Below are 14,614 nucleotides of genomic sequence, written 5' to 3'. Positions count from 1 at the left end.
CTAAGTCCTATAGTGATGTCCTGGTCATTTCTCTATCTTACCCATAGGATTCAAGACAAGACCACCCTCAGTGGGTCTTTCTTAGTGTCATGGCACTGAATTTGTGGTACCCAGGGGGTGGAGGTCAGGCTTTTACAGCTCATATCCATCTATCTAGCACTGCCAGTATTATCGCTCTAAAATGCAAATCTGGTGCTGACATTTCTCTGCTTAAGCCCTTCAATGACTGCTTGTCTGCAGAATAAAGAACAATCTAGCATAAATTCCCTCACAGTCTAGCCACAACTTTAGAGTTGCCTCCATCACCATTTATGCACACGCCAGTCCCTCCTTCATCTCTCTCATTCCTTTGACACCTGGCCAATTCCTTGTCTCAACTTTTTTTTTTTTTTTTTTGTAAGTTTAATTTCCATCTCCTCTCTGCTCCCTCTGTGCTTCATATATACATTTTCCCACACCATCTTGTGAATGCGTGTTTGCAAGCCTGTCTTCTCTATTGGATGATGAGTTCCTCTAATGTGGTTTTCATGACTTCCTCATCTTTCCGTTTTGCTTTTACCAAAGGGTGACATTTTATAACAGCATTTAAAAAGTCGCCTTCACTTAAGGATTGCAAAAAAAGCAGTCCATTTCTCTTAGAATGGTCTTTGCTATCAGTTATTCGTGTTCCCAAATTGTAACCTCTTGACTCATATTATTCCTCACAAATAAATATAGTTCAAACCTGGAGTGGGATTTGGGAATGGGGTGAGAAAAATCAATCTACTGAGTGTTTCAATTTTTAGCTTAAAAAAAAAAAAAAAAAAAAAAAAAAAAAAAAAAAAAAAAAAAAAAAAAAGATGGGGCTACCATTACCTGCCTATAATCTTGGAACCTGTGAAGTAGAAGCAAGAGAATCAGGAGTTCAAAGTCATTTCCAGATGGGGAGGGGGGAGTTAGAGGCCAGTCTGGGCTGCTTGAGGTGCAGTTTCAAAAATAAACAAACAAACAATGATTTATGTAATTTCCTAATAGGCTACCACAAAAATGTCTAACCACTTGCAACCAGTATTGTTCATCACATGGAAACTTCTCAAAAGGCTATGAACAGAAGAAGGAATGATCAGAGGTTGGAGTTCAGATCTGGAGAGACATCGTTATGTTCTCACAGAGCCTGGAAATGTTTGTTCACCAGGTGTGATTATAAAGGCTCTTGTTTTATTTCCTCTGCATTCACAAATGCAAAAGAATGCAGTTGTTCAGAAATGTCTTAGGACTTCTCTTTGGGAAGTCCCTAGAGAAGCAACACATAAATCAGCCAATAAGCCGCGGACTATTATTTTAGAGCCAGTTCTTAGTTCTTGTGCTTAGAATGAACCATCAATTTGTATACAAAGTGTGGATCCTTAAAGGTATTTGTCCAAATTGCGAAAGATGGATGTCTAAATGCTGAGTGTTTTCCACAACTACAGCACTACAGAAGAAAGTAACATGCTGAAAGAGATGTAGCTCAGTGGTAGTATGTCAGATTAGCAAACTCAAGACTCTGGGTTAGAACACCAGCAAAGACAGATAACAGACAGACGGACAGACAAACGGACAGATCAGAGACAATTGTAATACTTATAAAAGGTATTCTATATACATTTGTACACATACATTACAATCAGACACATCAGCTTATAAATGGAATATCCATATAACTTAATACATACATCCCTGTGTGAAAAATGCCAATGAATTATGGTTATATGCATTATGTGCTTATGTGGAAAATGTTTTATTGAGCCTATGTTCACACATTTGTCATTTGGTTTAATTCATACTTAAGTAAAATTGTGATTCTTTTAGTTTTCACACTGGCAATAATGAGATTCATGAAACATCTTTCCTGCCCTCAAAGAGTGCACAGTTAGAGAAGAAAATTACTGCAAAATCATTGCAACACAGTGAGAGAACTGTAATAGTTGAGGTATACATTTTATACAGTGGTAGCACCCAGAAAGACAAGGTTACCCTCAGGTGGAAGGCTTTACGCAGGTGGGAGCACCTAATCAAACTTTGGATGAATAAACACGATTTTCATCAGGCTTGATGAGATGGGCAATCCAGGTATAGAAAAACAATGTGTGCAAAAGACACTGAGGCATGAAACAAGGAAGTGTCTCGGGCAAATTACAAGCAGCTTGGTATCGCTAGAACACAGAATGAAGGTGAGCAGCGTGGAAATATTTCTCTGGAGAAGGCTACCGATCCCCTTGTAACTGAAAATGTGCATTTTTGTTTGAAGATGATTATATATGTCTACTGTCTTCCCATAATACATCAATCAGCCTGTAGCTGGAGCAATGGTGACACACATATTTATTATATGATTTTGTTTTTGCTTGAATTTATCACAAAACAATTTCCCCAGTCTCTGCTCATATTTGTATATTTCCCCTCTGCTCTCTCACCTTTTACTCATTTCCTCTCTGATGTAGTTATTCGCATCCCTTTTCCCTCACATTGTCTCCTTCTGTATCAATCTGAGTCCATCGACAGCCTCATAGGTCATCCTCTTCTCTAATACCACGCAACTCCACTTCTCTGACATTAAGAACTAAGCCCACATGACCTTCAAAGCCAAGCCCTGAGCAATTTTTCTGGCTAAGTACAAAGTTAAGAATGTAGACTTTGAGGCCTGGAGGTGTTGTTCCCCATCATTGTGCAAGTGGGCTTCTTCTGGTCCCAATGTCCTCATCTGTAATAGAGAGGTGATAGATGCTGCAGAAAAGACATGGGAATATTAAAATGTGAGATAAATGTAAAGAATTGAGCTGGAAGCCTGACCCTTAATAATTGTTGCTAATTATAAACTCGAAGTGTCTAGTGATTGCCATGCTTAAGTCATACACGTACCCAGGGCGATTTAATTTGGTAGATATTTACCTTGACTCTATCTGCTTGCCTGGAAAGCTGTGGGAGGCAGTGCTGCCAAGTTATGCAACTCCAATTAGAATGATGCCCCCTGGGGTTGTGCAATATGGCTACTCCAAGAAGAAGAAGGCGAGGAGGCTTTTCTCTGCAGTTAGTTTCTTTCTATAGTATGAATATTTTAACTTCATCAATAAATTAGTTTAATGTCTCAAAGTGTCAATAGGGTCTGTGGGCAGGGACATGTGTGGATTTTTGTAATTTGCTCCATCTCTGTACCGTTAGTTATTTAAAAATAAAACAAAACCAGGAATGATATGGAGAAGTCAAGCTAGGGTGGATCTGTTAGGATTTTAGGAGAAGGTTGGTCAGAATTACTTGTTGGCAGAGGGGAGGTGAGTACGTAGTCACCTATCAAACAGGCTTGGCTTGGATCCGATGATTACAATTATAATCAGGTTACAGCATGTTCTGCACTGGTAAGGAACTAATAAATTTAACTACATTAGGTAGCTTCTGTTGCCCACAGAAGATACTGTGTATACAAAGCTCTCAGCATGAAGACTGGCAATGATGGCTTCTCCCTTCATGGGACCTGGGACCATATTTTAATCATGGGCAAGTGGCTTCCCTAGTTGCCAGCTCCAACCTGGTTAGAATGAAGATACTGGTTAAAACTGATAATTGAGTTGGGGCTGCCATTAGGACTGGTGGTTAGAATCCTTAATAGATTAGGGTTAGGATTAAAATTAGAATTCAATTAAGGTTAGAATTAAAATTCGTACCGAGGTTATTATTAAGGGTGCTGTTAATTAAAGCTGGATAATAGAAGCAAGGGGTGGCATTGGCAAGTACTGGTTTAGTTGGGTGGAAAATTGAAGAGGAAAGCAGTGTGTGAACCTGCATAGAGTCTACCAAGTCACAGAGAGGAGAAGGGTCAGAGTGTGAGGGGGGAACTGGGTGAGGGCTGAGTCACATCTCTTTATAGGTCTTCCCTATAAACACTGCTGATGTCTACCAGATGAATACACAAAACTCACCCTCTACAAACTGAGTCCCTTCTCTCTCCCCGTTCAGCAGAAGCTGCGTGGGGGAAAGAATGCCCAGGGCCCACACAGCTGTGTCTAGCCCAGCATCAGTGCCAGTATCACATTCCACACCCCCAGATACCCAGGCTGTTGCTGAGTGGACAGGGCATGTGGGCAAGCTCTCTCCCTCTCGACCCTCCCCTGCTGGGCTCCCCACAAATCTCCCTGTAGCTGCCATCTCTGTAAGCCCACAGACAACCCCCCTCAGACCTTGTGCAAGTCTCTGGGAAACGCAAATTGTATGTCACGGCATTTTCGAGTGCCGAGTAACCATAGAGATCACAATCCAACACAGATACTTACATTCTACCTATTTTTATTTTGAGATAATCCTGGCAGGTCACTCTTTCTTTGTGAGGCCCCCTTTCCTAAACAAATGGCCTGCCTGTAATATGGGGGTGGGGTCAGTGCAGATAGTAGAAGAATGATAGAGAATGGGTTCTTCCAAACAGAGTGTACACCATGTGGGAGAAATTACCATTCTGAGGGGAAACAGAAGAGAACACTTCAAATTAGGCATTGTTCTCAGATACTGGACCTGATTCTCCTCAGTCTTCCTGTCTCCAAAGGGTACTCACTCTCTGTCCCTCATCCAGTCCTGTTAGTCTTTACTAGCTAGCTGCAGAACACAGGAAGCCACCTGGTGTCTGAGCTCCATTTCCCTCATCTGTTCAACAAAGACACCATCTAAGAGGACGATGATCTTGGAGGTCTTTCGCAACTCTAACATGTTTTTATTCCATAATTCTAAAAGCCAACAGCAACCTCCTATTACCAAGAACTAAAACACTGCCAAAACTCGTGCTGGTGAGGCAGGGAAGGGAAGAGGAGCCAGTAGGAAAAGAGCAGTCCAGAGTCTCATTTGCTAGCCTTGATACTGTCTCTCCAAAACAGCTCCACTTCCCCCCTCCCACCCTCGGTAGCCATCCATCCCTTGCAGTTACAGGAGAGGGCGGGGCCAGAGCAGCAGTCATCAGAGAATTAAGGACAGGCAGAAGGAGACCTCTGGGATGCAGCAGATGGAAGGAAAGGATGGTTAATTAGAGGACTTTGGGACTTAATCCCACATCCAGCCTACCCCCATCTAATTCACCTCCACATGCACTCTTACCCTGTTCTACCTAAATCCCACTTACATGACAGCTAAGCTAAGGTTTCTTCTAGTTCAAATATAATACTCTTTATCCATCAAGAGCCTATAACAAGAAAAGCCTGATTTTTCTCACCATGGCTGATAAGTTTGTTTTGCTTTGCAATTAGGTTTTGTATTATTTTACCATGTCCCCTTCCTTTTCATATCCGTAACTAACCTCACACCAACCTGGTCCCACCTCCATCAAAAAGTCATATCTTTCTGCAGTCTTCATCCTTCCTGGTCTAGTCTCCTCCCAGTCTTACATCCACATCTCCATATTCCTGCAACATACTCTGCTTGGGTTTCAAGACAGTAGTGATGAACTCAGAGAGGTAACAGCATGATTTGGTGTAACCAAGACAGGTCAAATCGGACCTTGTTCAGTATTGCCTAGGAAGAAATAATAACCACCTAGATAGTCAGGACATGTCCAAGAGGCAAGCAGATTTCTTCTATAGAAACTTTAAACTCCAGAAACAGTGAGTGAAAAATATCAGGGCAGACCCAGACCAGCCTGCAGGGGTGCCCCAGATCACTGCCTGTCACTTAGACAAGTCTTTACTGGTTACAAAATATGTTCTGCAGGCTGTCCTCTGGTTCTTAGATGGCAGAGACATTGGCTACATCACCATAAAGACTTAAGAAGCCTTGACATAAGGAAGGAAAGATTACCCCAACATTAAATACTAACAGAGGAAGGCAGCACAGAAAGTGGACTGGAGATGTCAGTAGAACCACCCACATCCCACTTGTAGAATAAAGCACTATGTACTTTTCTTTACCATTCCTAATGCTGGATCATTTATTTCTAAGTGAATCTAAAACCTGGATTAGATCTGCTAACTTCCTTTGGGTTAGATCAAGTATTTTCTAAGAATTCTTAACATACCTAAAATTCCCCGATTTCTACAATTGTAAAATTTAGAAATGTATTCTCCAAAGCTAAATTTCGACCAAACGAACCCGGAAAGATCCTCTTTTTAAACACACCAAAACTCTTTCAGAGATAACCTAGAAGAACAGCAAACACTAGGGACTTGGGGCTTTTTGAATGTGAGCAAGTGCAAACACAGTCTTTCTCATCCATCTTCTCTATAGCCTCAGGGAACAAGAGTTGCATTACTCACTGCTTCTTGGTCTGTAAGAGGGTCTGCGAGGCTGGCTTTCACCCTGGGTTCTTACTAGCTAAAAGTTGAGAAGAGCCCCTGAAAGACTGAGCAGAAAGGATACTGAGGGGCTAGTTTGGGGAAAGAGGGTCTAAGTCAGAGCACGGAGAAGGAAAATACCAAGTTAACTTTACAGGATACTTCCTTGTTTAGTGTCTGGAATAAGGTCTTTAAAGAAGGCTTGAAGGAGATTAGGTCCGGTGGCCTCCTGGGGTCGGCTTTGCAAGGGATGTTGCCTGGAGCCACAAATTGTTGCTGGACAGTTAAGAAGCGGGTCTTGAGTAAGAGAACTAAGGAGGTTTATGCTTAGGAGAATGCCTTGAGTAATTGGGTACCCTGGGGAGGCATCCTTGGTCACACAGTGGATAGGGGTGTCCTAGCTTTGGGGATCCCGGTTGCCTAAGGAGAAGGCGGGGCCGGAGGACCTCAGGCTAGTGGGCACGCCCTTGCCCAGGCCTGCAGTGGACTCTCTCGCCAGCTGGCCCACCGCCCTGTCCACCTCCCCTCTCTCCACCCCAAGCTTAAGAGGGGTGCGCATGGGGTCCCACTTCTGAGTCAGCTCCCTCCCTTTGCTCCACACCCGAGTGATGCTGGAGGAGCTCCCGGGGGAGAAGATGGAAGGCACCACAAAAACGCAGAGGGGGTGTGGGAGGCGAGGGGGAGTAGGGAATGCGGCATCCAGGCCCCCCCGCCACCAGCCCAGCCCCCCGTCACCCCCCCTCCACCTCCAACCGAATGGTTTGCTCCGAGCGCCCTATTTAATCCCGGCGACTGCAGCAGCGCCGGCTCCCTCCCGGTACCCGCCTCGGCCCCGGGCTTGGAAGCAGCTCCGGGGGCGCCCCTTTGGACAGCGACGCCGGCTACCCAGAACCCCCGGCCCCAGTCCCCGGAGACCTAGGCTCGCCAGCGCCCAGCCAGGGAGGTGGCCAGGAAGCGCGATGGGGGCCCCTTCCGCCCTGCCCCTGCTCCTGCTCCTCGCCTGCTCCTGGGCGCCCGGCGGGGCCAATCTTTCCCAGGACGGTGAGTGAGGGAGGGGGCGGCGCCAGGGGAGGTGGCCAGTGCCCCGAGGTGGGGGAGCCGGGCGCAGGGAGCCTGTTGGCTTTGTTTGGAAGCGAGGGTTCAAGTCGCCAGCCTCTTGGAATACCCTTGTGTCTGTCTCTGAGCATCGCTGTCTCTGAGGACCGTGGGGTGTGCCGGCGTGTGCACCCTCCTGTGTACACGGCCGACTGTGTATGTCTACGTGTGCAGCGGGGATCTGGATCTCGGGGGTTGCTGTCTATTTTGAGCAACCGGGGTCTGGATGTGTTGATGTCCGTGTGTGTCTGGGTGTGCGCGTCTATGTTGGTGTCTGGTGCTGCGTTTCTGTGTCAGAGTCTGTGTGTATGTCTGTGTCAGTGTGTGTTGGGGGCGGAGTGAGATTTGTCGCTGTTTCAGTCAGGGCGTGTGTTGGGTGTTTGTGTATGTATGTCTGTAGGGGTTGGGTGGCCAGAACGATCCCCAAAACTGCTGTATGCAAACATTTCTGCTCCCCCGCGCGTCCCCCACCCGCCGCGGAGCTCTGAGTGGGCAGGCAAGGGGGCCTGGGTGAGGCTGTCGAGGGGGGCGTGGGCAAAGGAGAGGGGGTTTCTCCTTGAAGCAAAACAACAACACAGGGCGGAGGGGGCCCCACTTTGGCTCTAGTCCTAGCGGGTAAAATCTGGGCAAGGAAACCTATACTTGGGTGCGGGGCAGCAAACGGAGAGAGCAAGATATTTGGGGAGAAGGTTCTAAGGGAAAACCAAAGCTTTCCTGGATTGAACATTAATTTCTCCAAATTTAGGGTGGGGTAGCAGACTAGCCTCTTTGCCCCAGTCTGAAACTCAACCCTTCTTGGGTTTGTAAAGGTAAAGAGGTGAAGGAAGGGAGTCGGGGGAATGAAGAAAGGAGGCGGGGCCAGGGGAAAGGGGACTTGGGGAAGAGCCCCTCCCGCCCCAGGCCAGGCTATGTAGGTCAGCACTGTGGGGGCACCTCAGCCTTCTTAGAGGCTGCTGGTGGTTAACGGGGTGGCTTGAAGAACTGTGTAGAGATAGGAAGAAAGACGCCCCAGCTCAGAGCCTCAGGTTCCCCGGAGGAGGAAGGACCAGCAGTGGAGGGGACTAAAGGAATGTATCCTCCTCACTCCCGCGGCCTGTCAGAGGTGGGCTGGGTGGGGGAGGGGAAAGGGAACAAGACCAGTGCGGAGCAAGGGGAAGTGGGGAGAGTAGAGGGAGGGTGGTGGCTATGCCCGGCCAGATGCCAACGGTGGGGAAAACCAGAAAGAACCGCAGGGGAGGAGAAAGGGGAGGCGGTTCCTGGACGATGGACCCAGTGGCCAGCAGGGATGGGCACAGGGCTGGGCGGGGTGGAGAGAGGAGGGGTTGGAACTGGGGAGGATGATGTAGAGAATTTCTTCTGAGGAAAGCCGGCTGAGAGCCAGGGTGCTGAAGGAATAATCGCTCCACCTTGCCTGACCTCCTCCCCTTACCCTATCTCAGTCCTGGTAAAGAAGCTTCCCCTGGTAAGGGGGCCCTGGGGATCCCCTCTCTACAGTTGGTTGGCTGACTCTTTCCACTCTCTACTCCCCATGCTCCCTAAAGGGACTTCCTACCATCACCACAGAGATGGCAGTCCCTTCTCTTGTGCATGGAATCCCCAGCCCCCAGAGGACTGAACTGATGACCCTATTCACAGGGTACATGAGCAGTCCTAGGGGACAGTGGGCTCAGTGCAAGGCAAAGACTGGATACTGGGTGCTTGTGCCTCAATAATGACACTCCTATAAAGCCTGGACTTGCAGTGCAGTCCCTGGCTTCCCCATACTCATAACTGAACCAAAGAAAGCTAGTGCCCAAACTACAATCTTTTGGCAATGCAAGCTATGAGTACCAACCTCAGACCTGAAAAAAGAGAGAGAAAAAAATATGTCAATAAGCTGTAGAGTCTTTACCTCTAGGCAGAGCCTAGAATAAACCTGTTCAGCAACCACATCTTCATATGCCCAGTGCATGACTTCGACTTGGGAGCCTAATCCTTATTTGATCTTAAAGTCCAAAGAATGAGAACATTTTTATCTCAGCTTAGAAAAACAGGGCAGAAGCTTATAGGAAAGAGCAGAAATCAGTAACTTTAGCATGAAGAATTGAAGAGAATGGGTCAGGGAGAGAGTAAGGATACCCCTTTCAAAGAAAATTCAACCAAGCTTCCCTAATATCCATGTAGAGTAGAGAACTCCAGGAGGCACTGATGTATGCAATATAACCATTAGATATCCTCTATTACATCAACTTTGTACCTTGATCTCTGAGCTAAGACAGTGAGCTCCAATGGTGGAATATGAATATACTCACGGATGGCAGTCCGGAAGGCCATTCTGGCCAGCATCAATCGGGTACTTCTAATACCCCTGAGTTCACCTGAGGCTTCTGAGCAGTGTGCTAGAGGGTACATAACTTGCCTTGCGATGTTAGACCCAAACTAGGATAGATGTGGTGTGAAGACTAAAGGACAAAATAACCCAGCAAGCAGATGTTTAGATGGACAAGGGTGCTAGATTGGGGGGGCTAACTCCATTGAGAAGAAGAAAAACAAACTTCATGTGCCTCACAGGCGTAAATCTCCCCTGGGGACAGCATAAATATTTCAAGTTCATAAAGATGAGCAGGGATTGAGAAGATGGAACAAGACAGGGCCAGCTAGTTCTATCTGAACCTGGCCATTAGTGCTGCAGCCACATGCTTAGGAATTCGCCACCTGCCCTCCCTTCTGGTCTTTCTCCACTAGTACTAGCAGAAGTTGGCAGCTCCCGGTTGAGAAACACAAGGCCTGTGAACTTCATGCACCCTGTGGTCGTGTCTCTGGTGAGCAGCTTGACATTCAGCATTGTGGCTAGCCTTCTCAGGGTTCTTTATTCCCAAGTTATTATCAGTACAGTGATTTAACCCAGCATAAGGACAACCTTGCTTTGCTTTACCCAGGTTACATCAACTTAACCTTGTATTTTTAACTACCCCACACATGCATATCTTTTTCTTCCCAATGACCTTCTGTCCATGCATTCTGCAGCCCCCTGGCCAGGTGCCCAGTGAGGAGATCATGCCCAATGCGCTGGAGAAGCTCAGCATTCTCTGTAGTTCTGCCCACAGATCTGCTTGGCAGATCTACTCCATTGAGTTTGTTTTCCTTGTTATAGCTGGAAGGGTTCTGTCTGTTTTTATCTCTGTTCTCTTCCTAGTTCCAGCTATCACTCTTGGGAAGGACATACTCTCCCTTAAGATTTGCACATCATCTCACACACGGAAGTTGAGGCCACTAAAGAGACACTGGGATGACAGAGTCTAGCTAATTTAATGAGCATCCAGACGGTGTAATGTAGGATATCAAATGGCCTCAAAAAATTATGGCCAAGTATTCTATCCTAAGTTCTGCGTAGCCCTGGGTGGCACTGTTGATTTTCAAATTTTTTCCCTAGGATCCTGATTTCTTATTCATTAAAGAAAACAAACCACATGAAAAATTGCTGAAATTTTAAGAACTGTAATCTTTGCCCCATTGCTGGTTCTCTCTATTCTTTAAGCTACACCTGAGGTTTGCTATAGTCTAAAGCTCTCTGCCCTCCACTGAGGGCCAGTAGACTGCACTTAGGCTTCTTCTCTGTCCTCTTCCAACTGAGGAAAGAAGAAGTCTTATTTCAGGAGTGACATGTTGGAGATATTCAGCATCCACTTGAAGTGTGTGACTCATAGTTCTGCAGCCATAAAATTCCACAGATGGCTTGCTTCTTTTTGGTGTTCTGGTCATTTTGAAATAGCAGACGGGACATGATGCCATTGCTCTGTAAATCCTTAGATTGGACTTAGGCATTTTTTGCTCTCGCTCACTGTACTTTCTGTATCTAATATGTAGAATGGTGTTTAAAGCTGCTTTTTCTCAAGTCGTGTGCTGGGGGGGGGGAAATCTTCACAGCTGTCAGACAAAGAAAACCCTTGGGGCTGTGCCTAGTCACTTTCTTCACTGTTTCCTGCTCCAGCGGAGCTGCCTACTGGCTCCACAGTCCCTTTTCTGTCATCTGAACCTCAAGAAAGGGAATGTCATCTAAGGATGGCAGTCTAGTTTCCTGATTCTCCTTGAAGCAGTCAGCTTCTTGCTTAATGAATAATCCAGAATATTAGGAAAGTAGAGTAATTATATTTTTATTTCATTTCTCTGTAGTTCTTGTGATTTAACCTGTACACTCTTAAATGATAGATAAGCTTTCTACCACCAATCTCTACCCCAGCCTAAAATCTTCTTTTCTTTTTAGTGTCAGAGGCTAGTGCTCCCTGTTTAACTATTGTCTACAAGCCAATACACTGGAATGCTTTGCTTCCTGTATGGGGGTCATGTCCTAGAGGTCAACCCATAGGTCATGAGAACCAAAATCTCCACAGAAATGCTTATAAGATGGAGATACAAGGGGATGGAAGGGGGGGAAGAATGGAAGAGAGAGGAAGTATGGAGGAAGTGGAGAGGGGAGGAGAGAGAGAGAGAGAGAGAGAGAGAGAGAGAGAGAGAGAGAGAGAGAGAGAGAGAAGCCTGGCAAACCACTAAGAAAAGATTCACATCTCTAAGAATATAGTCAAATTAAGGATAAACACTCTATATCATCATAAAATGGAGAAGAATATGTCTCCAGGGCAAAGACCCACCTCTGCTGTCAAGATCAGAAATAGTGATGGTTCTTTATAAGGTCAGATGCAGCTGATGCTAGAGCTCTTACAACTGTGCAAGTAAAACCACAGTATTTGTATGTGATAAGGCAGTCCATCCATTCTGGTCCTGAAAAACCAACCTCCGAGGAGTAGAACACATAAATCTGTTGAGTTTTTTTTTTCCCCCCACACATAGTGGCTCATTAAATCTACATATTCATCATCAAACTAGAAAGTATTAAAGACTTATTTATTAGTTTTCTAAAATTCCCTTAATTGTCGAAGCCAGCACCTAAATATTTCCTGTAAAATATAGGGTTCTAAGCTCTAGTGATACCACTCCTTTTAAAAGTTCCTGGTCTAATATCTCCTCTCCTTGTACCAGCAAATGTTAACTACTTATAGAAAATTGATGTCATCAGAACATCTGGGTAAGCCATGAAATCTATGCAATGGTTATAACGTTTTGGCTTCCTTGTATCCTAGTGTTTCTAGAAGGGTATCGGCGCGGGGGGGGGGGTGTCACTGGAATTGTATATTATTTCCTTTATTGGACAATAATCCTAAGTATAATATCAGTAGCATATAGCAAATTAAAACCACTTCCATCACCACTAACACTTAGATAATTTGTCTAATGGTCACATGTGAAATCTGGTAGTGGTCCTCAAAATGTTTTGTGTGTGTACAACAGACTCACACGAAATCCTTTAAAAAGAAATGGATGTAGGATAATAATGATCCTAACGAAAGTCTGAAGTAAGTTCTGTGAGCACTTAACTTAGAGCTTGCTACCTTAACTTGTCCACTTTCAAATAAAATACCTGTGCTTTGAGCTCTCCATGGTGCTGGCCCCTCGTGGTGTCACGCCAGGCACTTCTTGTTGCTCTCCATGGTCCTGCTCTACCTTTTGCTTTATAATCTCTGCTCTCACAGGGCAGTCCTCAAAGCTGGCTAAACTCCCCCCACACCTCCTGCTCTGAGAGAAATATGTGTGGACCTGATCTTTTAAAAGGGAGAGCAAACCCTGATACAGGAACATTGTGAGTCCTCATGACTAGGAAAGAAACCAAAAAGTAATTCTCAGGTTACAGATGTTCAGGAAACTGAGGTCTAGAGTGTCCTTACATGGCCTAAAAATAACTGCATGTTTTATGGTAACTGGAATCATAGTTTAAACCAGATCTGCATATATTGTGGTTTAGATTGAGATGGCATTTGCTCCTGTATGATGTGGAGGGTAGAATGAGTCTTCCTCGGTCATAAGCATACAGACCCTAATAGCAACCTGAGTCTTATGCCAGCTCTACCTGTCCTGATATTATGCGTGATTTCCTTCTGCCCTCCACATCAGCAATAAAAGCATGATATGTAAGTGTTTAAAAACTCGATTTCCTTCTGCCCTCTACATCAGCAATGAAACTAGGTAATAGTGGAGACCACCATATGACAGGAGTAAAAACTAAATATCAAAACCCTGATTCATTTCTTTCACTTTTATGGGCGAAAACGGCCTTAATCATAAATTTCCTGACCTAGGTTAACATCCATAGCCAAATCTCAATATATATATATATATATATATATATATATATATATATATATATATATCTTGAAGATGGACTCTGGTACACTTCTGCCAATGTTCTGATGACATCAAGTGCCATCCAGCCAGTGTGGCATCATCACATCAGATCAGGGCAAGCTCCCCTTTCCCTGAACATAAAAATGCCCCATGACAATTTCTACACAAGAGTACGTTTATATGTATGAATGACCTAGAAAGCAGCCTAGCTGGGGAGACAGAATGTCAGAATGAATTTTCAGGGTGCCTCCTTCATTTCCTCACTTGAAGCAAGAGGCTTCATTTGTCAAGGGCAGGTAATGGAAGTGATTTATCTCTATGAGTGAGCCTTCTGGAAGATAGGACTGGGGTTACAGCAACAGCTGGAGCATCTTGCATCCACTCATTTCCCTGAGCCCCTCCACTCCAGTGAAGAGCAGGACCTATTTCAAGAAGGATTCAAAAGCAGAGATGCTAACTTTGCTCAATATGTCCTTCATCCCTTGGTGTGAAATCTCGCATCTGGGAAGGTATCCAGGAGCATAACAAAGCTATATATACATATATATAGCTATATACATATATATATATACATACATATATACATATGAACTACAAGATAGCATTTGCTAAAGACTTATTTTTCCCTTCCCCAGCTAGACTTGTACTAATTATATATTGATTGCTAATTATAAGCACCTTTAGCTCATTTACTTCTAGTTCAGGGTCAAGAAGGTCAGGCGTATCATTTTGCCCTGGGAAAAGAAAATGTGATGGAAGTCTGTGTCCTGGCTATCCATCTATAAGGAGACCAAACCCATCTCTTCTTTGTTTCATAATTGTCTTAGACATTAGCAAAGTTGGATGGAGAGCTCATCCTTTAAATATCAGGTGGCACTGAGAATAGACTCTGTCTCATGTGTCTTTTCATTTATTTTACCTCCTGTGCCTTGGCCCTTTGCTTTCCAGCCTAAGCTTCACCCAGGTTAAAAAACAAAAACAAAAACAAAACAAAAACAAAGACAAAAACCCTAAGTGTGAGTTTGTTTCTGGAGCTTCTG

At 44.9% G+C, this 14,614-nt stretch overlaps 1 protein-coding gene across 2 annotated transcripts in view; it reads left to right on the top strand.

Annotated features, from left to right (window-relative positions):
* Positions 1–7,026: 7,026 nt before the first annotated feature.
* The window catches only part of Cadm3 (cell adhesion molecule 3), a 32,512-nt gene continuing 24,924 nt past the window's right edge, over positions 7,027–14,614 (top strand). The window contains exon 1 of one of the 2 annotated variants that reach the window (XM_021198295.2): positions 7,027–7,304. In XM_021198295.2, the coding sequence (XP_021053954.1) occupies positions 7,223–7,304 (82 nt within the window). In that variant the 5' untranslated portion in view covers positions 7,027–7,222. The remainder of the gene's footprint in view (positions 7,305–14,614) is intronic. The other variant, XM_021198294.2, reaches the window with a different exon arrangement.

The sequence above is a fragment of the Mus pahari genome, chromosome 5 (genome assembly GCF_900095145.1).
Source record: "Mus pahari chromosome 5, PAHARI_EIJ_v1.1, whole genome shotgun sequence".
Classification (NCBI taxonomy): domain Eukaryota; kingdom Metazoa; phylum Chordata; class Mammalia; order Rodentia; family Muridae; genus Mus; species Mus pahari.
The sequence above is the reverse complement of the archived record's forward strand: the minus strand, read 5'-3'. Positions and strand labels throughout refer to the sequence as shown.